This window comes from Canis aureus, chromosome 15 (assembly GCF_053574225.1).
Source record: "Canis aureus isolate CA01 chromosome 15, VMU_Caureus_v.1.0, whole genome shotgun sequence".
Classification (NCBI taxonomy): Eukaryota; Metazoa; Chordata; class Mammalia; order Carnivora; family Canidae; genus Canis; species Canis aureus.
The window spans coordinates 48,475,693-48,498,295 of NC_135625.1; the positions used below are offsets into that span (position 1 = coordinate 48,475,693).

The 22,603-nt window shown below is 52.9% G+C and overlaps 1 protein-coding gene and 1 long non-coding RNA gene across 4 annotated transcripts; one reads left to right on the plus strand and one right to left on the minus strand.

The window, feature by feature from the left end:
• Positions 1-299: 299 nt before the first annotated feature.
• INSIG1 (insulin induced gene 1) lies at positions 300-11,732 on the minus strand. Of its 2 annotated transcripts, XM_077849545.1 has the most exons (6): positions 11,600-11,732; positions 10,639-11,063; positions 8,297-8,421; positions 7,626-7,792; positions 6,963-7,062; positions 300-2,259 (listed from the first exon to the last, which is right to left on the minus strand). In XM_077849545.1, the coding sequence occupies exons 2-6, from the start codon at positions 11,036-11,038 to the stop codon at positions 2,230-2,232; spliced, it is 822 nt and encodes a 273-aa protein (XP_077705671.1). In that variant the 5' UTR covers positions 11,039-11,063; positions 11,600-11,732; the 3' UTR covers positions 300-2,229. The 2 variants fall into 2 exon arrangements, with proteins under 2 accessions (XP_077705671.1, XP_077705672.1); XM_077849546.1 differs by lacking the exon at positions 10,639-11,063 and having other exon boundaries at positions 11,600-11,697.
• A 259-nt stretch (positions 11,733-11,991) lies between these two features.
• Positions 11,992-13,000, plus strand: LOC144284686 (uncharacterized). 2 transcript variants are annotated; one of them, XR_013353121.1, is made up of 2 exons: positions 11,992-12,179; positions 12,673-13,000. It is a non-coding gene; the product is annotated as an uncharacterized LOC144284686 (long non-coding RNA). The 2 variants fall into 2 exon arrangements; XR_013353120.1 differs by having other exon boundaries at positions 12,706-13,000.
• The last annotated feature ends 9,603 nt before the right edge of the window (positions 13,001-22,603 follow it).

Consider the following 22,603-nt stretch of genomic DNA (forward strand, 5'->3'; position numbering starts at 1 on the left):
GGGGGGTGGGGGTCACCATCAGCATGGTCCCTTCCTCCTGGGCTCTATCTGCCAGGGAGACACCCCACCCGTCAGTGTGGAGGGGGGGCAGGGAGTCAGAGTGGATCCTACTGCCGGTCACCTCCCAAATTCACCTCCCACTGGGAGGAAAAAATACACTCAAGCGGTCTTTCCCCAAGAGGTTGTGTAAACGTTGAGTCAAGTTTGAAGAACCATAAAATATTTTCCCATTCCAAATTCTAATACCCCACGCAGACAAGCCCCCTGCCCCTTTAAAGAAAAGCTCATAAATACAAGAGTTGGTTTTGAACCTTTAATAAAAGTAAAAAATGAATGCAAAAAGAACACAGTGCTGAAAACTTAGTATGAATGTGAATCTCACTAGATGTTTGTATCTGATATAGTGCAAATTTTGTTCAGAGTATTTTACATTTTTACAAACACAAATCACTTTGGTTCATATACTTGCTATAAAGTATTGGCAAAAAAATTCTTCAGATTCACATTTTTTTTTTGGCTACATTATTTCTAACAGATAAAGATTTACTTCCAGTTTCAGAGAAAAAAATACTTACTGTTTGTACATGATCAAGTATATTTTAAAGATTCAATTACTGCTTTCACCTAATAACTTCTGGTTTCTCATAAGATGCTGACCTCTTCCTTGAGAAATCTTTTCACACACGGCTAATCATCCGTCTTCACTTTCAGAAAACATGTAAGGGGTCAGTGCAAAGTTCAGAACGATCTCGTTGACTTTTACACAAAATTCCTCTAGAACAGATTAGCTACACAGTCACCGAAAATTTATTCCATGGTATTTTTGTCAGAACAAAACCAAACAGGCGCGACGAGACCACCACGCACACATCCGCGGCCGCGGATGCCAGTGACTCCGACCCCCGTCCTGCCCACTGCCTGTTTCTAGCCAAAAAGAGTCTCCTAATGAAGTCACTTTCACAGGATTTAAAACAAAAACATTTCAATTGCAAAATACAAAAAGGTAAATTTGTTAAGTAAAAATGACAAATCTACTAAACCCACAAAACTGGAGTATTTTCAAAGGACCAGGGCTCAGTGGAGGGTGCAACAGAACTGAAAGAAATTATTGCTGAATTTTGCCTCCATGCAGCACTGAAATGAATGGAGAACCCCTCTTCAACATCTCATACGTTAAAAAAAAATAATAATAAATATTTAAGAGAATACAAGGCTCAGATTGGTTTTCATATACATTGCACTTGAAGTTTGAGACCCAATCCTTGCAAAGTGGGTCTAATATGGTCTATGCCATTAAGTGAATACATTGTGCTCACCGATATCTTTGAGTATTTAGAAACACCAAATGTTCAATGTGGTGACATGTGCACGCGTCTTTTTACAAGGCAATCACAGATTGCAAATTCCATAGGGCTGTGGAAAACTCGCCATGTCTATTCTGGAGGATTGAAGAAACACCACACATGACTCTGGCTCGCTAAGACTGAGACACACGGCAGACAGGTACTCCCTCTCAGGTGGGTATGGATTTTGGATGAGACTCGTCAAGTACCGCGGTGAGAACTCCGGTCTATCACAGTGTAGGACTACGGCCTTCGCTGCCCTCTGCACTCAGTAAGATTGTCTGCACGGAATCCCACAGGGGGAGCGAAGCACAGCTGCACACAGCGATGCACACGCTCATGCGGCACGGGAGTGTGAAGCGTCTCGGCGCGGGCGCGGCCTCCCGGGGCTCCCTGCCACACAACTTCGCTTTTTACACAACCCTATTCTTAGAAAAAAAAAATCTTTTGGATAAATATTATTCCTATTTTTCCACACTTCACCTTTGTTAAGCACCATCAAGCTATCCCCTATGGGCACGGGTACAAAACCAGGAGCTGGTAATTAGGCTTTAGTTCAAGGCTTTGAAATATGGCAACTTGCTTTTAATAACATAAATGAGATTGAGGACTCGGGGAGCCGTACCCGCCTGACGCCCGCACCCGCTGGGGGGGGCGCATCTCTAGAGCAGGACGCAGGCATGGACGCATCAAGCAAGGTACCATTTCAAGATAAGCAGTTCTTCACTTGCTATTCTAAGACAGGTGAGTCATTTCTCCGGGAGTCACTGGTACAGTCAGCCCAATCTAAATAGATCATCACTGCAGAAAAAAGATCATCTTTGCCACAATCCAATGTCACAGACTCTCTTCCCACATCGTGCTCTTCTTCGGGGGGTTTGAAGACTCAGTCACTGTGCGGCTTTTCAGGAACGCCCTGCATGGAAGGAGAGCGAGAACGTCAGTGCCCCGTGTGTGCAGAGGAGGAGAGGATCTTCCGACAGAGAGCGTGGTGGGGATAGGACATGTGGGAGCCACTGGCGCAAAACGGGCCCGTGACCTCCACAACACCCTTGGCCGGGAGCCACCGTCCTGCCCAGCGCAGAGCTGCTGCACAAGTGGAGGCAGGACGACATCTGCCCCAGCGGGGAGGCTGTGGGGTCCTGTGTGGTCGGGGCGCCGGGGGTGCACGGCGATGACACCAGGACACTCACACACTGCGATCTAGGATGCACACGCTTCTGTGCGCAGCAGTCTGCTCCCCAGGAAGGGGGCCTCTGTCCTGACCTTTACTAACACCTGGTTTCCCCCAGGGCAGCCTGGGGAGACAGGCCTGGCTCTAGGACGCTGAGACACCCATGCCCCACGCTTCCTCGTCTGAGCCCCGCAACAGCACGCCAGATGTGCGAGTGGCTCGTGCACATGGGGAGATGCAGAAAACATGGCTTTGCAATCCACTGTGCGTGGGAGACCTAACTCGGGTCTGGCGTTAGCATAAGGACACATGTGACCACCGAGAGGAGGTGATGCTTGGCCTGGGATGGAGAAGACACGGGGCCACAGCCTGAGAGCTGCATGTCTTGGGCAGGAGGGGTCCCACAGTGATGCCCCCAAGATACCCCAAGGCGGGCCGTCGGGAGCTGTGTGCTCACAGGGTGAGTGGCACACCCCTGACCAGCTCACCTCGCGTCCCTTCCGCACCCGCCGGCGCTGCTCTGACTGCCACCACCACAGGAAAGGCAGTCAGCTGTCCACTGCCAGGAGGCCTGGCCTGGGAGTGGGAAGCAGAGCCGCGCGTCCCCTCCCTGGGGCAGCTCAAAGCCTCCATGTTTCCAAAGATTTGAAGCTACAAACACAGAGATGCATCATTTTCTCTGGAACACCTGGGTGGCCACGCAGCTGCCACATCAGCTCCCTGAGCCACGGGATGGGAGTAGGGCCCATCTGCGGCTTTGGGACCCAGCGACCCTGGCAAGTGACCATGTGTCTCCCTGAGGGAGGGAGCCAACGGCAAGGATGGAGAAGGAGCCCGAGGAGAGTGGGTGAGCAGGCCCTTGTGGGGAAGGTGTCCGTCCTGGATCAGGGGTTCGCTCTGAGACAGTGCCCCCACAACCCCAGGCCCGTCCCACCAGCAGCCTGAGGGTGGAGGCCTCTGGCGAGGGCGGCCCACGGCCACAGCCAGCCTGACTGGCAGCCCCGTTCTGGACGCCGGGCAGCTTTCCTGGAGGTAAGCATGGGAAGGGCTTTTCCAGTTTTGAGCACAGTTAACCTGTTTTTACAAATAAGAAAGCTGTTGTTTTTTCTGTTTCTTTGAAGCAGGGTAACAACTAAGGAGGCAGGCTCAAGCATTCAGACTCTCTCCCTGAAAAACCTCTTAACTCCCTGTCATTTTTAAAGGCAGGGGTGCACACGAGGAGGAAGATTCTAGCCAGGGAGGACTTGACATCATGGCACCAACATTCAAGACACCACAGAAGCACTTTCTAAGGCTGACAACTCAGGGACCCACAGACTCACACCCACACCACAGGACCCACTCACCCGGGTTGTCAGGGTGCAGACTCGACTACCCCAGGGGGAGGGCTCTGGGCCCCCAGCCCTTGCGGTCCTCCCAGCAGCCTCCTGGGCCACCTGCTGCTGCAGCATCAAGGGAGAAGCCCCCCAAACACAGGCCCCAGGAGAACCTGGTCAGGCAGGGCACCTGGATTAGGATTCATATTTTATTCGGTCATGCCGCAGCCTGAGACATCTATAATTTCCCGCACTCCCAGCTCTACTGGCAGGCAGGACACAATTTTAGCTTCATGCACTTTGCTGCCGCAGCAGCACCACTGCAGACAGGGCCCAGGTCCCGCACCCTCACCGCCACAGCCGGAGGACTCATTTGGCTGCAGGTGCCTTTGGCCGAAGATTCCCCGGGTCCACTTTTATAAGACTCTCTTGCTTCCACGAGACTCGTGTGTACACACTTCCAGGGATGGAGGTCAAGAGGATCAAAGCGGCAGGGTGTCAACTGCCACATAATGCCAGGGTGGTGGTGTCCAGGAAGGCTTCACCCTCCAGGAGCCAAGTCAGGGTGGGTGTTGGGCGGCTGTGGTGGCGGCAGGGCAGGAAGGCCTCCATCTCAGGGACCTCCAGGGACCTCTAGGTGAGCGAGCCCCATGTGTTCACAGCGGACCTTCCTGGCTCCCTCACCACTGCCCTCCGCAGTCTACACTATCACTTCCTACACACATCACCTGCGCTTTACATTACAAAACTATCATTTTTACTGTAACTTTTTTTAACAAAGATGAGAAAAATCAAACAGACCCTACAAACCATGTGCAGTTCTACTTTCCAGAAGCAGCGGCTCCTGTAAGGGGCTCCTCACCCCTTACAGATGCCCCCCCCGCCGCCAACTCCCACAAGGCCATCTTCACCTCAGGGGCCAGGGCTGCCCGCCAGTCCAGATGGACCTGGACTATACAAGTGGCTTTAACACCTGGCTCCCCGCTCTCAGGCCTCCATAACACCCCTACGCAACGAAGCGAGAAGCTTCCAGAAGCTGTGCTCCACTCTAGCACGACTCTCCTGGCTTCCTCCAGCACTAACAGGGCTGGGGGCATGAGGGCCAGCAGTTTCACATGTGCTCACCCTCGTCCCATGCTCTCCACCTAGAGAACGGGGACTGGGCTGCCCCCACCCTTGAGCGGCCAGGAGCAGCCACTTGCTGTCTCGGGGGCAACCACAGGGTGTGGCTGGTGGTGCCACTGGTCCAAGTGAAGGGAGCCCCCACTTCTGAGGACTCTGCTAACCTTCCCTGCAGCTGGGACCCATGGGGAAGGAAGGATTTCCATTCTCGAGGACAGAAACAGTGGTGCATGGGGTGGGCGCAGAGCCTTGAGACGCCCGCTCATTCTGATGACCTGGGAGGGGAGGTGACTATCGCTCCCCACGTTTCAAGGTATGAGAACATCCTTACATAAGTCTCTCCACTTTTAAAGGCTAGGGAAGAGCAAGCTTCAGTAAGGAGAACTGCAACTCTGTGGCTCGCTTGTTTTGTTTAAAACTTACCTTTATCAAACTTTCACTTAACTCTGATATTTCCACCATAATGACCGGGGGGGGGGGGGGGCACAGCAAGGATCATCTGCTAACACAATCTATAAGCAGCGGTAGTTTCAAAGGTATGACGTGTATGACTCTTCAAATCAGTTCCCTCCAACCATTTACCATTTCTCGGTGCTTATAACTCGTACCCATGTAAGTCACTACCTCTACGGGACTAATGCTTACTTCCCAACCCCGGCTTAACCCTTCCCTGCAAATACATAACAGCACCAGCTGAGCAGCCTGAAACCACAACATGCAACCTGTCAAACGTCATTCAGATTTTTGTTTTATGAAGTCACCCTGTTGACAGCAGTTTTACCCCAAAAGCCATATTAGTTCTCTACTGAAGCTACTGAAACAGAAGCCGCACGGCAACAAGCGCCGGTGGACAGACAGAGGGCAGATGGTGGACAGATACAACCAGGTGACGTGGGCCTGCCTGGTTCTAGTCGGACAACCAGTCAGTGGGCTGCATGGGAGGGAGCCAGTGCATGGGTGTCTCACGTGAGGCTGCAAGTCAAAATAAGCAAGCCAAGTCCTTTGACCCTCACTGGGGCTGCAAGAAACCGTATTTTCATTGAGTTCCCATTTTGGGCACTGGCTCCAAGGAATTGCAAGGCATGGAGGGAGGGACGGTGAACTCCAGAACCAGTGGGACATGCTACACATTTTATCTTTCTGAAATTAGTTCTATTTTTGTGAAACAGCCAAGTGGCCTTCAAATTCAGCTCCCGCAAGTGAGTATCAGCTGGCACAAATAAATGTCCTGTTCTATAAATAGCCTGAGGGACCGAGATAACTTTTCTGAGAAAGCCCCAGGGCTGATGTGAGGGCAGTGGCCCTCGTAAGACTCAGCAATTCTCTTCCGTTCGTTTTACTAAAGCCCTAGAGTCAAAGTCAACTCCTGAGAGAACTTTCTCGTACTAATGTGTTCAAATGTGAAACTGTAACTACTACTGTATGTGAAGGTAGAACCACCAAAATCATCCCTGACTCCCTCTGCCCTTCCAGGTCTCAAGGAATGGTCAATGGCTCCAAGCCGTGTGACTCCCTCTACGGCCGATGGCAGGGCTTCCAGGGAGGCTGAGCCAGGTCTCCCAGCCCAGGATGTGCAGGGCCTGTCTACCCAGGCCTCAACCTGGGTGCAGGGCCTCTGCTGCATCTCCTGCCCGGGCATCACCTGCCCTCGTGGGATGGACAGCGGACACCTTGTCATCAACTATTAGCCATTTCAGTGACTTTATCTGCCAGCCACTGGACTCGCTGAGAGCCTAGAAAGGTTGCTGAATGCATCTATAACATGAGGGGTCACCCGCCAACCCTGGCTGCTTCCTAGTTCATCATGAGTTCACAAATCCCCAAATCTTTATCATTTAGCAAAGAGTTGCCTTGGTATCATTGGGTTTTTGTTTTGTTTTTTTTAAATTTATGCTTTTCTCTGTAACTGTTGTTCTTGGGTCTCAACCACACATTACAATGACTCGTGGGCAGCCACTTTATCAGGCGAGCGATCAGGCACTGGGAGCAGACCGCCGCAGGACCTACCATCGCCAGCTGCCGTCCTATGTTGCCCACGGTGACACCTCCTGAGAAGAAGATACACGGCAGCCAGGAGCGGATGTAGAGAAAGTCTGGGGACGTGTATCTGCAGAGAAAGCAGCGGAAACGGTACCTAATCAGTCAGCCTCCCCGAGCCTGGCTGGCCTCTGGGGGAGAGTCCACCAGTGGGGAGACGCACGATGCGCAGCAGCCACAATGGGCCGCAGGACAGTCCCGTCTCACCGCTGCGCTTACTGCCACTGCTTCACTTCCCTACGGTTAAGTTATGGGTGGTACTTTTTTTTTTTAATTTTTTTTTTAAATTTTTTTTATTTATTTATGATAGTCACACACAGAGAGAGAAGCAGAGACATAGGCAGAGGGAGAAGCAGGCTCCATACACCGGGAGCCCGACGTGGGATTCGATCCCGGGTCTCCTGGATCGCGCCCTGGGCCAAAGGCAGGCGCCAAACCGCTGCGCCACCCAGGGATCCCTGGGTGGTACATTTTTAACATAGGAATCAACAGTAAGTATTTTTGAGAATTTCATGCCTAAGTCAACATCATGTATGTATTAAAAAAATATGGCATCTCAGCTTAGTGGGCGTTTTTAATAAAAGTGAAGTCATAGCTTCTAGGTGACGTAGATATGCTAGAGAACATACTTACTGATAGACACCATTGTACACCAGCAGCTGAGTGATCAGAGTGGCCAGGAAGGCAATAGTGATCCCAAGCCCAAGGCCACTTCTTGAACGGTCAAATGTCCACCAGAGGCCCAAAGACAGGGCTGCTAACGTCAAGGAGAGCTGGACGTTATTGGCAAAATCCAATTTCTGGTGATGCAAGGTTAAGGACAAGTCCAGTGATTTTTAAGATGCTCAAAATAAGCCAAAGGAAAAAACTAACAGAACAAGCAAACAAAGCAACTCAGATCCTATACATGTTGTCATTATTATGTACCACATAAGTCTCCATCTAAAAAACCCTCCCCAAGAACAGGGACCCTTGGCCTCCTCTCACTGGGCCACAGAAACCAGGTCTTCTTAATGGAAGATTATGAGGGTGAAACGTAAAAGAATTTATAAAACCAATTCCAAGGAACCAGGAGCTACTGTCTGACAAAACAGAAAGTCCACTCTGCTTCTCGTATTATTTCAACAGTTTCCTGAACTATTCTGAAAACTCTATACACCAAGCAATATGCTTTAAAATAAAATAGTTGGAAGAAGATCATTCCACTAACCTATGAGATAATATAGACTCGTTAGAAGTAAAAAAGTGCTTCAACATATAACCTAAGGAAATGCCCTGGACGTAGCACATCCTCTGAAGGATACAGCACTGGCGTGGTTGATGCCAACAAACACAGCCACACAGCGCATCACGCTGGCCCACTCTCTCTTAAACTTGTGTGGTTCTCCCAGGTGACTGTCGATGCAGGGGTACAGCAAGCCCACCACAGCTGCCAAAGAAAACAACATAAGTCAGCTCTATGAGAACACACATGAGAACACGCCAGCTCTATGACAACAGGACTTCTAAGTGCGATTAACAGATTATTCAAACCAGTTCTTTTCCTAGAAAACATATATGCTATAACACAGCATTTGAATTAAGTCTAATTTTTGTTGGTCTTTTTTTTTGTTTCGTCTTCCTTGACTACAAACAAAAGGATCACACTGTTTTTGAAAAATTGCTGTTCTTCAGTTTAATTAGACACAGAACTCAATCAGGTGGTGGGGGGGGGTTAATTATCCATATAATGCTGTGACCAGTCAGCCATGCTGAGCCACCCCTGTGAGTCCAGGTCCTGACCTGTGGGAACAGCCTGGGACCAGGCCCAGGGAACCAGGCCCCTGGTTCACTGTGGGCTCTGATGGGACCTGGATCCTCATGTTTGTTTCCTCATGTGTAAAATGACAAGGGTTATGTAAGCAGAAGGCGGAGTAGGAAGAGTTAGGGAGTTTTCACAGGCACAGATTTTTAAAGGAGAGAGGACACAGAGAACTTAGACAGGGGGAGGGTGTGGCACTCAGGGACATAGTAAAGGCAGGAACAAACAGGGTGCCTGGAGGCTGCTGGGGATCCAGGCCCACGGGACCAACTGTGGGACATGGGGCTCAGCACTTAAAGATGCCAAGTGCAGAGGCTTGAAAGCCAAGGAGCAGTTCCACCTGCTATCCTAGGAAAGGAGTAACTAGTTCAGGTTCCTGGACAAATAAGGGACACAGTTCTGGTGAAAATAATCAGTGAAACTGAGAGTTTCAGTTTCAATTTTGTTTTACAGTTTATCAAATTCTAATTTTAAGAGTTTTGAAAACTGAAACCCAAACAATTCTATAACTTATTTAGCTATAACTTAATCTTACCTTTTAAGGTTAAAGGGTAAAGAGGCACAACCGTACTGAAGAATTTTGCCCTATGCTTATCTGGTAATTTTTTTTTTTTTTTTTTTAAGGAGGTATGAGAAACTGAGAGAGTGAAGAATTCCTTGACGCTTCAATTGCAAATAAAACCTAACCTAAAATATTTCCTTTTTAAGACCGAATTTTTGATTCAGAGAAAGAACTACTGTACCAAATGTGCATGAAAGATGGGATCTGCTCTATGTAACTTTCTCAAAAAGGATTTTTAATAGGATAGCTGTATGATTAAAGGATTTAGAAAGGCAAAGTAGGATCCTACCTTTCTAAGAACGGAGATGAAGGCACTGTACCCACTGAGTGGGTGCTCTACCCCCACCCCTCACCCGGCAGTGACTGACGTGTCCTGGCCAGAACATAGCTTCCACTCCCAGCCCTGTGCCATCCAGCTGTTCTCAGCCAGTCTGCTGCAAAGAGGATGTGTCTCCACAGTGTAGGGGACACACCCAGACTCCAGGGAGGCAGTTTGCAGAGTTATGCACAGCGGTCTGCCGTTTACGGTGTCCCCTTAGACAGGGATGCTTAAAGTCTCTGCACCCAGTTTCCACATCTGTGAAATGGAGCCATCACAGAGTACTGTTGTAAGGAGTGAACAGGCTTAAGTTGTAAGCACGTAAAACCCACGGCAGGCAACCCATCAAGGCTGGACACACGGCCCACAGCGCGGCACCCCCGCGACGGCTGTCCCACTTGGGTACACCTGTGCTCTGCCCAGCAGAGCGTGGCTCCCCGAGGGCAGGGGCCGAGGGCTGGGGCCCGCCCGTTCTCTACTCCCGCAGCTGGCAGCTGGCGAGGCTGCAGGAAACGCCTGACACGGCGCGTATGCACGAAGGCTGCGCCGCTAGAGAAGCGCTAAGCGGTCTTCCGAGCCAAGCCGAGATCCACCACGCGTGGGCACGGGAGCAGAACAAGTCCCCCAGGAGTCAGCGGCCCCTGCGCACGGAGTCAGCGGGCGGCACCCCGCGGCACCCCGCGGCCCGCCGGGCGTCCCCTCCGCCCCGCCCCGCCCCGCCCCCGCCCGGCGGGGCGCACGTGACGGTTTGTTTTCGGTGGCCGGCGGGTAGCGTGTTCGCGCGCCGGGCCAATGGCAGCGCCGCCGTGCCGCTCACCAGTTCGCCCGCCGCCAATCCGGGGTGCGCTCGGCCCGGGGACGGCGGCGGGCTCGGCGCGCGCCCCCCGGGCCAGGTCGGCGGGAGGCCGGCCCGGCGGCCCCGAGCAGCGCCCCCGAGCAGCGCCCCCACCCCCGCTGCACTCACCGGCCGCCGTCCCGCAGCACGGCGGGACCCACCAGGCCGACGAGAAGATGGTGGCGATGACCTCCTCGGGGAACAGCGTGACGTTCCGCTGCACCTGCAGCAGGTTGAGCACCAGGGCCAGCACGACCCCCACCGAGAACAGCACCAGGCTCCGTCGCACCAGGTGGTGGTGCCAGCTGCCCGGGGAGCCGCCGCCGGCGCCGCGAGCCCCCCCCGCCCCGGGGCTGCGAGGCCCGTGAGCGGGCGCGGGGTCCGGGCCGCGGCGGGCCGCCAGCGCCGCGGGGCTGAGCATGTCTCCCACTTTAGCCGCCAGCCCTCCGGCCCCGGCCACCGGGAGGCCTCGGTGCCTGGCGCCCTGGGCGCACGAACAGCTCCAGCAGTGGTCGTCCAGCCGGGGCATCGGTCACCGGGGCGCGCCGGCGCTCCTGCAGGGAGAGGGGCGGGGCCCCGTCACGCTCGCGGGCGAGGGGAGCTGGGGAGCTGGGGAGCTGGGGAGCCGGGCCCGGGCGGCGTCGGGCGGAGGGCGAGGTGCGGGCCTCGCGGCTCGCGCGGGAAGCCGGGGCTCCGGGCGCCCGCAGACGGCACGGCCCGCGCCCAGGTCCCGCCGGGTGCCCGCTGGGTGGCGCGGGGCTGCGGGCGGCGGCGGCGGCGGCGGCCAGGCGTCTGGGACCGGCTGCCAGCACCGAGCGGCCCCGGTGCCCTCCGCACGCGCCTCCAGCGCTGGCCCGTCCGGCCCCAAAGTTTCCCACACGCCGTCCGCGCGCAGCGCAAGTTACCCGGGCCCGGGGCAGGGGGGCGCCGAGCCGACCCGCGGGGGTCAGGCGTGCAGCTCCGCCCCGGGGCCGGGCCCGGGTCCCCGCGGCTCCCGGGGGTGGGTGGGGGCGCCCGGACCGCCCCAGGCCCCGCGCCCCCGGCTCCCGCCCCGAGCTCGGCCCCGGAGTCTCCCACGCGCCCCGCGTACCTGTCCGGGGGGGCGCCCGCGCGCGGGCTCAGGGGGGAAGAGGTCGCGGCCGGGACCGCCTGGAGTTGGGCCCGTGGCGCGGGGCGCGCGGCGCGGCTTATAAGGCGGGCGGTGGGGCCCGGGTCACGTGACCCCGCCCGGCCCGCCGTCGGGGGGCGTGGCCTCCGCGCGCCCCGCCCCGCCCGCGCGCCCGTCCGCTCGCGGTCTGGTGAGGCGGCGGTGGCCAATCGGAGGCGGGCGGCCCATATGACGTCAGCACACGCCACCGCCACCTCGCGCCCGGCGCTGGCTCGGGAGCGCGGACGGCCGGCGGGTGGACTGCGGGGCGGCGGGGCGGGTGGACGGCGGCGGGGCGGCGGGGAGCTGGGGGCCGGCGGGCCCGGAGGGGAGGGGAGGGGAGGGGAGAGCGGGCGGCGGGTCCTCCCCGGACGTGGCGCACGGTGGCGTCCCCTGCTAACCGGCCTCTGCACCGCGCCGGCAGCAGGTGATCGCGCTGCACCTGCCGCGTCACCTGACGCTGCCCCTGTTGTGCCCAAGACCGCGCATCCGAGAAACCGCCGAGGAGCCGACGCCGCTGCAAGTACATGAGGGTTTATTTGCAAGCTGGAGCTTGGGTCCAAGTGTACCCGACACAGCGGAGCAGGGGCTCGGACCCCGAGGCTAAGAAGCACAGCAGTGTTGCAGGGGTCCGTGCCCAGGGAGATTGTAACACACAGAAAGTTGCACAGTCATGTCGGTGCGCACGCAGGTGGCCGATTGAATTACGATTCGCCCTATAGTGACCATTTGGACTAGCCTATTATTCTGGTTAGAGTTGGCGCGCAGGTTCGGCGGCAGAAGACGGGGTTTTCATTCTTTGGCGGTTAAAAGTCAGAGGTCCCGCATTCCTAGGTGTGCTGGTTCCTGATAAGGGTGTGCTTAATAGCTAAACTGGGGTGAGGGAGTGCCTTAAACAACAGGCAGGTCGTGTGGGGGGTTTTACATGAGGTGGCGGGTGCAGCACAAAATGGAGTTAGTCCTGCTCTGCTTGTCCAGGGGTAGGGCATTAACGTCAGATTTCCTGGGTCCCACAGCCCCTACCTCTCCTGTCTGGCCCGCTTCTGCAGAGCCTGACGGTCCCCACACCTGCTCCCTGGCCTAGGTGGGTGGATGCCCCGCACGAAGCCCGGCGCGGAGATGGAGCTGTCGGCGTGTGTGTGCTTCCCGGCGGCCTAGAGGGGTCCAGAAGCCCTTCTTAGACATGAAATCTTTGATGAAAATGCAGATGATGCACTTTTCATTCATGCAGTGACTTCTCCCACGTTCACGTTGCCTTTCCTTATTTACGGAAAGCAAACCATCACACGTACTGCAGAAAAACAGAAAATGTAAACTCTTATTAAACTTTACTCTTCAAAAGCAGATTGCTTTACCTCGTTGATGTGTAATGTGTTTCGACCCTGTTTCCCACGTGTGTCACACCGTGCCCCGTGCTAATCTCACATCTTGTTGAGCAAGATGGTATTAAGATGTTCCTCAACAGTAGCGGGGGAAGAGTCCGTGGTCTTCTGTAGTGTCCCCCATCAGCAGAGATTGAGAGGAAGTTGGGACTTAGAGCAGATCCTCTGGTGGCTGAGAGACCCCGGGGGCTGAGGCAGCATGAAATCCCATTGCACGTGGCATCTTCAGTATCAGGGTTTGTGACTCGGTGCCAGAAGCTTTAAAAAAATGGAGACAGCCTCCTGAGATACTCATATTCTTCAAAGTTCCTTTTTTTTGTTGGGTGGGAAGATGGGAGGGGAGGGTTCACATGATTTTTTCAATGATAAAACAGGAAACTTCAGGAAAAAGTAGTCTTACAGTGGCTGTGTTCCCACTCCGTGACTTTAAGGGGTGTTTCATTAAAGTTTTGAGAAGCACAGCATAAAGACACTTGCCATCCATTAATTAGCTTGTTACTATTGCGTCAGCGTCCGTGGTGGGTTTGCTGCTACTGCCAACTTATAGGCCAGACACAGCCTGGTTATGGTGTAAACACCCTACAGCCAGTCCATCATGCCAACCCAGTGTGAACGTAACCTACTAATCTTTTCTACCTCCATGAGAGCCTAAGTTTTTAACAAGTTTCTTCATCATGAACTATGACAAAAGTGTTTTCAAACACTCCTGCATAATCAAGACTTATCATTTGCTAATAATGTCACTTGTTTGCATTTCTTGGGCACGACCCAAAGTGGAAGTGGGTGGGAAGGAGGGGTTCCGTCCTCACGTCTCTCTGTGAGAAGGGCAGAAGCTGGCTTTCACACTCTGTGTATCCCTCTCTAAACCCTGATCACCACTATAAATCTTGCTCCCAGAAGTTCAAAGCGCTCTTGACTTCGTGGCATAGTGTCATGTGGGTCTTGGCCATTTTCTCCACGCATCTACTGTAAGTGCACACCGTTGTAACATTGGAACTTTGTAAAAGCAAAAACATGAAAAGCTGCCCAACTGTTCACTGATAGGAAATCGTCTGGCTCAATGACGGCACACGTATCCAAGGGACGCTATGTAATCACGTCACTGCCGGCTCAGCCATCAGCAGCCAGTGTTCTCTCTCCCTTCCCCTGCCATCAGCCTGCAGTGTCATATGCAGGTGGAGAAGCACTTCTTTCAATCAAGGTGTGAATCTTGTGGACGTGGATCTGCATCAGCCTCGGCCCTGAAATGTCGGCATGTCATGGACTCAATCAGGAAAGACTAGTAAATGCAGGGAGCTTCTCACCAGCTTTCAAAAACTGGTCCATTCAGGTATATGAGGCCCAAGAGGCAGGGGGGACTGCTCTTCACTTACCTGTCAAGCTGCTGTGTAGGTGGATTCCTTACAGCACTGAAATTAGCATATCTGTCTTCTGGGATCTAAGATGTGTTAGGTTTTCTTTATGTTTTTTTCTCTTGCCATTTTGCCTGGCCATGCAGACTACTCCAGTGTCGCTTTTAGTGTAATACCCTTATGTACAAGTACAAACCTTATGAAAATACATATTTTTAAAAAGATTTACTTATCTATTTGAGAGAGAGTGTGTGTGCAAGTGGTGCAGGGAGAGGGAGTGGGAGAGAGAATCTCAAGCAGACTCCACTCTCAGGACCAAGCCCGAGGTGGGGCTGAATCTCACGACCCTGAGATCATGACCTGAGCTGAAACTGAGAGTCGAACACTCAACTCACTGAGCATCCCAGGTGCCCCTCATGAGAATATTTTATGGGTTTCTGTGTTGTCTGTCTCCTGTGTGGAAACGGACTCTCCATTCCATGAGCTTATTGGTGTGTTAAGGTCTGTTCATGTGCCTATTTCTCTCCCTGCCCCAGCTGCTGGCCACACAGTCCAGCCTCTGACCCCTCATTCCCTCACATCTGTCCTGGGACTTTGTGAATCAGGAGCCCTCCGGGAGCCGCTTTGAGGCCCAGGGAGCCTGTGGGAAGTGGGAGGGCTGCCTGCAGACTGTGTTCTGTTGGGTCCTTGCTGAGGGCTGTGGATGTGGCCTCAGTACTGCTGCCCCACGGCCTGTGGTTTGCTCCAATGCCGGTGGAATCTGGTCCCACGAATGAAGTTAGGCTAGGGGAATGGCAATGGAAGAATGTGAGTGTACATTGTGAGGCTTGCAAACCACAGGCTTGGTTTCAGAAACAACATTCAAATATTTTGAGAATTTGCAACTCCATTATCCCCAGCTACGTTGTTATTGTTGCAGCTTCTCTAATACATAAGGGCTCTCTGTCCCCCCCAGCCCCAGTCAGTTACTCAGAGTTAAGTATTTAGGGAAATGTGTTCAGGAGAGCATTTAGTTCTTAATTACTTCATCTTATGTTAATCATTCATTATAGATGGGCCATCATGCAAGGAAAGTTTACTGTTGGTAATGGACCAAATGCTGTGACGTACTTTCTTCCCAAATCACTAACTCAGGACCCAAGCAAGACCTCTGTGGCTCTCTAGACACAGAAGACTCAAGAGAGGAAGGGAAGAGCCAGGTGTCTAAGACCTTTGAGAGGTCTTGCAGCGAGTGCCTATAGTCTGTATTCCTACTATTGTTTTTTTTTTAAACATTAATAACCATTTATAATAAATATTTTTAAGAATAGGGTAGAAGGCTAAGTATATTGTTTTTAATAGAAGAACATCACATGCTCATTTCATTCAGAAAATATGAAAGAATATATTTTATTTTAGTATTTTTTAATTAAAAGATTTTATTTTTTTGAGAGAGAGAGAGAAAGAGAGAGAGAGGAGGAACAGAGGGAGAAGGATAGGCAGATTCCCTGCTGAGTATGGAGCCTGACATGGGGTTCAACCCCATGACCCTGGGATCATGACCTGAGCTGAAACCAGTCAGAGGCACAACCGACTGATCCGCCCAGACGCCTCAGGAATATATTTTTAAAACCCATAATCCCAGCGACCAGAAATAATGTAATATTTTGGGGTGTGTACTTCCACATTTTTTTCCTGTGCATAAGTGTGTGTTTGTGTTTAAAACAACTAAGTAAGATCATACTTCACATATAATGGAACCAGACCTTCAGAGATAATGAGTAGCTCTCCAAGTCAATCAGTATAGATAAGGTCATCGTTTTTAAACAGCTTTATTAAGATACAATTCACTAACCGTGCAGTTTCCCCATTTAAAGTGTACAATTCAATGGCTTTGGTATATTCACAGATGTGTGCAATCATCACCACAGTCAATCCTAGAACATCTTCATCAACCCAGAAAGAAACTCAGGCTTTAGCTGTCCTTTCCCTCCCCACCCTCCACCCCATCTTCCAGCTTCCGCTCCCCAGCCCTGGGCAGCCAGCAATCAATTTTCTGTGTCTATAGGTTTTCCTGCTCTAGGAGTTTATATGAATAGTATTACATAATAATGTGTTCTTGGGGGACTGGTTTCTTTCACTTAGTGTAATATTGCAAGGTTCACCTATGTTGTATCATGTGCCAATACTTTACTTTTCATGGCTGAATGATATCCCATTTCACAGAAATGCACATTTTATTATCCATTTACCATCTCATGGATAATTTCGTTGTTTTCACTTTGAGGCTCTGACGAGCAAAGCTTCCGTGAACGTTGGTATGTACATCTCTGCGGGGGCATGTTTTACTTCTCCCGGTGGGGCTGCTGGGAGTACAGTGCTGTATGGAACTGCTAGACTATTCTCTAGAGCAGCTGCCCATTTCACATTCCATCCAGAGGTATACAAGTATTCTGATTTCTGCATATCCTTCGCAATACCCGTTACTAGTGAACCTTATGTTTCTCATTATCCTAGTGGGCATGAGGTGCTCAGGTCATGATTCTGGTAGCAAGATAGTATTCTTGTATGTTGAGGAGCATCTTGACTTCCTTGTTAAGACTTTATTGGCAAGTGTCATACGAGGGTGAGGCAAAGAGGTGAGTAGGTCGGCAAAGAAGGAAAAGCAAAATGCAAGGTAGTGCCTTACTGAGTCAGCTGCAGCTGTGTGAGAAACATGTCCGGGATCTGATTATACAAGATGTCTTCCACTTTGCAGGAACAGTCCTCTGGGGGAGAGAAGCATACCTGTCAGGGCTCTGTCTGGTGGCTCCAGGTTCACCCCACTTGGTCCAGGTTCGCCCCCGTTGGTCCAAGTTCATCCCTCTCTCTCCTTCTGATCCCAGCCCCTCTGTACAGCTGCTGGCAGCCCGATTCCATAGCCAACAGCGCATCGTCAGAATCAAAAGTGACAGGAAGAGCCCAGAGCTGGGTCTGTAGGTCTGGTTGGCTCAGATTGGCCTTCAGTCACTCGAAAAGGGAGTACAAAATACATGATTAGCCAAGAGACTACAGGGGCCAAGGGCTGTCCCCAAATGTGCCACTTTGGCATACTGATTATTATAAAATAGAAGTTACTAAAGAGCCAGCTTGTGCAGAAGGACACTCAGACCCTCCTCTGTCCCCTAAAAGCAAGGAAAAAATCTCCCACGTGCAAGTTCCCTCCGTGGACCAGGAGGTAGAGAGACATCGTCATGACTAGAGATGGGAGATCTAAAGCCATGAAGTCTGTATCAGCGACCCCTGTTACTTTTTACTAATGCACTACCCCAGCCCCAATTCTGTTCAGAATTCCTTACTAACTGAAGCTCCCAGAGTGAAGTCTTCCTTCTCCTGTCAATTCTTCTCAGGTGTGTTGTCTCTTTGTCTAACAAAGTATGAAAACTGCCTGCCTGGGTCATTTCCTTAGGTCTCAATTTCATTATTGGGCGACTGCGAGCCTGTAACAAAGCTCTGGTTTTCTCTCCTGTTCATCTGTCTCACATAAAAGTAATTCTTAGTCTGGCTGGAAGACGTCGAAGGATAGAGAATTTTTCCTTCCTTTCCAGGCCAACCCTTAGATATGGAAGGTAGCTGGTGAATCCAGCACAGAGACCATTGCAAATGATGGCTGAAGCCATTGGAGGATGGGCCAAGGCTGAGTGTGTGGGATAAGAGAGAAATCCATGAGCCTCTGACTATCCTGGGAATACAGAGGAGGAAAAGACGCTGCCGAGTGCAGGAAGGGCCAGGGGGGCAGGAAGAAGACATGAGGTCAAGAAGTCCAGGGAAGCGTGTTCTGGGGAGGAAGGGCACAAGTGGCAAAGACAAGCACCCACCCCAGACTCCCTCTGCAAGTGTGCAATGAGGTGGTGCCTGTGGGGACCCTGAGGAGAGGTAGAGGCCAGGGAAGTGATGCAGCCAGTGTAGACAGGACTGTCTCTCTCTCCAAGGAGAGAGCCTTGGAAGCTGTAGAAGGAGTTTTCTTCTGTTTTACAAAAGAGGAAGACGTGAGCCAATTTAAATGCTGATGGAAGATTCCAGTGGAGAGACTGATAAAGAGGAAGGAAGTGTGAGTAATTCCCTGAGGAGTCTTGGGGAGGCTGGGTAGGAATTTACTGGAATTACCAGGAAGCCACCTCAGTGAAGAAAGGAAATGCAGTGCAATGGGTGGGCAGGGGCCTCGGGGGTGGGCTGCAGGGCAGGGTCCTCAGGCACTTCTAGCTTTTGCTGGAGGAGGAGCTGTCCTTGGCTAAGAGGGGCTGCTCCACTGTGTGTGCTTCAGCATGGAGGCCGGGGCTGATGGGACCTGCAGGGGCTTCTGGGGCCCTGTGATTGTTCCTCTGTGGCCCCTGGGCGGGCTGGGTCCTGAAGGCCCGCTCTGGGTGCATCCAGAACTGAGATTTTTCTGGGACAATGGAGCAAGGAAGTCCAAGAATTTGACTAGTGATTGGGGCAGGTGTGTGTGTGTGTGTGTGTGTGTGTGTGTGTGTGTGTGATGGAGTCCAAGGAGGGTGGAAGGAAGTAAGGAGAGGGGTGTGCCAGGGATGGGAAGCCAGCCTCTCCTGGAGGCTCCCCAGGGAGGAGGAGCTGTGCACTGTGCGAGCTCTGGCTGTGGGCTCCGCCGCGGAGGCATCTGTGTTGTCTGCTGACAGAAATCAAGCTCCAACACATCTGTTACTGGATATGGCATCTGGAAGAGAAGAGAAGGTCACAGGATGTTTTATCAATGAGTGGCTTTAGAAGGCGACGGCAGCTGCAGATGATGACAAAGTCCATGGAGTGGCACTAGGATTGGGTAGTTGAAGTGGTGTGGAGTGAGTCACCAGCCCCAGGGAGGTCAGGGCACTGAGAGGCTGGGACTGGGCTAGGTCATGATCGTGTGGGACAAAGTTGCTCAGGCCAATGGCACATTCGGGATGTGAGGGTGGACCGTGCCAGGTGCCTGAGTTCTTGGGCAGTGGAGGCAGTGTGTCTAGGAGGGGCGCCATGGCCATGGCAGAGTGGGTATACTGGGTTGGCTGGTGTCCCCCCGGATCATGTCCTTTAGGATGCATCCTATTTGGAAATTTGGTCCTTGTGGATGTGCTCGGTCAAGGTGAGGTCACAGTGGAGCAGCTCCGGATGTCCTTACAAGACGAGGGGAGACACAGGAGGGGGCCATTCGGGGACGGGGACAGAGATGGCAGGACCACAGGGAAGGGGCTAGGACGGCGCTGCCCCAGAGGCTGCACACCTTGACTTTGGGCTGTGGATGGAGGAGACAAAGTGCCATGTGATGCCCCCTCCTGTGTGGGAGGGAGACTGACATGGAGGTGAGGTATCCCCCCCACCCCCTTGGACAGCTGCAGGGTAGGGGTCCCCAGGGGGCTGGTCATCCCGGCCAGGGCTCTGGGGGAGGTAGGAGGGAGGCTCGTTTGGGTGGGCTTTTCGGATGGAAGTAGCCTGCCCGGATGAGGCATGACTGGGCCAGTAGGAGCAGGGTGGGCAGTGGGGTGGAGAGGTCAGGGGAAGGCAGGTCCGCGGTGCCTTATCCCGAGCCAGCCTGTCCTACCTCAGGGCCCTGTTTTCCTTGGTCATCATCCAAAACACACCCACCCAGTATCACCTCTGTTATTTCATCCCTGCCAACACCTGAAAGAGGAGTCGACTGTTATGGCAAGTGAAGAAACTGAGTCCCACTTAGGAAATCCACTCAGAGCTATTGCACACCACAAGCAGCAGAGCAGGATTGAGATTCGGGCCTGTGGAGTCTGAGGCTCCCTCCACCCTGGGTTCCATCCACAAACCCTCAATGAGCATCTGCTGTACACACTGGACATAGAGGCAGCTCAGGCTTTTCTACCCACGGCCTGGAGGAGCACAGGGTTGTAGCAAAGTCCATCCTGGGAGTTTCCTAGGGCTGTGGCTGCAGGGTGTCCCAAATGTAGTGGCTCAAAACAACAGGAATTTATTATCTCTGAGTTATGGACATTAGACATGGAAATCATGGTGTTGGCAGGTTTTGCTCCTACCTGAGACTCTGTGGGAAAATGCACTTCTCTGCCCTTCCTGCTTCCAGAGAGCACCTGTAGCCCTTGGCTCGTGGCACCGTTTGAGTGGCGGTCTGAGCTCTGCGTCTATCCTTACCCCTCTTCAGACTCCGCCACCCCCTTAGTCACTTCTCAGGCCCCTGGTGCTCCCCTAGGACCCACAGGACAGTGGTCCCATCTCAAGACCTTCCAGACCCCCAGTCATGTGTGCAAAGGCCCATTGCTTTGGAAGGTGACACATCCACAGGTCCTGGGGGCCAGTAGGTGCTCAAAAGGGCAGAGTCTGTTCATCTGGCCACTAGAGCACTGAGGACATCATTTCCCCACACCGTGGCTGGTGTCTTCACAGGGCCTCCCCGAACTTGAGGGAAACAGAAGTGCAGCCTCAAGAAAATGCTCACCTAAGGGTGACATCCGAGGGTGGCACGATTCCGCTGGGGCTTCCTCCGTGGAGGAAGGCTGAGGCAGTGAGGCACAGAGGTGAGAGGTACTCCCAGCCCTCTGAGCACTGCCGGATGTGTTGGGAGTGTGTCTGGAGAAGTGGGAGAAATTAGTTGGACCAGATCCTGAAGAAGGATTTGCTAAGAAGCTTAGCCTTTATCCTGTGGGTTCATGTCTCTAAATCGTTTTTTTTTGGCCAGGTGTTCCTATTGGTTAAAACGAGCTTAGCTCTGCACCCCTGAGTATATTAGTGTTTTTATAAATTACATGGGCACTGCTGTTCTAATATCTCATATGCATGCTAAGACACACAAGGATGAGAAGTTTACTAACAGGACTCCTGATTCTTGGCCGGCCACCCGGCCACTGGGTAGAGACCACAATTCCCAGGCTCCCTTGCAGTCAGGTGTGGTCACATGCCTAGGTTTGGGCAGGTGGGATGTGCACAGATGTACCAGGAGCAATCCCTGGGCCATCTCTTTAAACATAAAGTGCTTGCTTGGTGGGATGAGCACTGGCTGTTACACTACATGTTGGCAAACCAAACTTCAATTAAAAACAAATGAAAAAAAAAAGCTTTCCTGGATTCTCTCCGTTCTCGCTGCTGGGAATGTGGACCAGAAGTGAACCAGCTTCTACCACACAGGCAGGACAATTCAGAGCCAGAGGGCCCTGGGTGAGGGCCCAGAGGCACAACCCACTTGCCTCCAGGTGGCCGCAGGACAGAGGGCAAGCTCCTGTCCCAGTCACCTCATTTTTGGTCTCCTGTTACAGCGGCATGACTTATACCCCAATACATACAAGGTGTTCGTGTTTAAGCTCAACCTGTTTTTTTCTTTCTTTTTTTTTTTTTTAAGTAATTTGCCATGAACAGATAACAAGGCTGTACATGTAAGAAATAGTTTCCTGGTCCCTTCCCACCTCCTTATAGGCAACTGTAAAGCTTTTATTAGAATTACATGCAGTGTAAGAGTTCTGACGGTTATAAAGCAGTGCTACAGCTAAGGTGACCTCCGGGCCACTGCAGGGGCTGCGGCAGAGGGAGTAGGGAGGAGCGCCGCATGCTCAGGGCGGGGTGCCCCTCCCGCCTGGACGCTGCACATTTGGGCGCGCGTGGCCCTGAGGGTCCAGGGAGCAGAAGTGTCACTGTCAACCTGCGTGCTCCATGTCAGCAGGACCAAATTTCTCCTCTGGAAGCGTTTTGCTCAGCCTTGGGGGTGCCGTCTGCTTCACGGGTGAGGCGTCTTGTGAATTCACCAGCTCCGGACATCCAGAGAGCTCAGGCTCATGCTCACGTAGTTTGCTTCGGAAGACGACCAACCACGGGCAGGAGATGTGGACAGGCCATGCCCAGGAGCCATCTAACCTCTCCGGGAAACAGGCTGTGGGGTGACAGTGGCTCGTGTTGGTTGGGTCGTGGGGGGCTTTGGTCTGGGAGCTCTGAGGTTGGAACGTGTGCCCACTGGCAGGGGCTGTGCCCCGTCGGGATGAGCCCCACGACCTGGAGGGTCTTGGAGCACAGAGCCCACATCCCCACCACATGTCCCTTCAAGCTCAGGACCTGTGAGAGAGAGACGGCTCTCAGATTGCTCCTGTGTTGTACTTGGCTGAGCCCAGGGCTCGGGGGTGGGGACAGGGCACACACTCCTCAGAACTGAAGGTAGAAAGAGCTGGCTTCCACTTACATCCTCAGAAGTAAGGCCAAGGCTGTAGTCTGGGGACAGGCCTCCTGTCCTTGTGGAT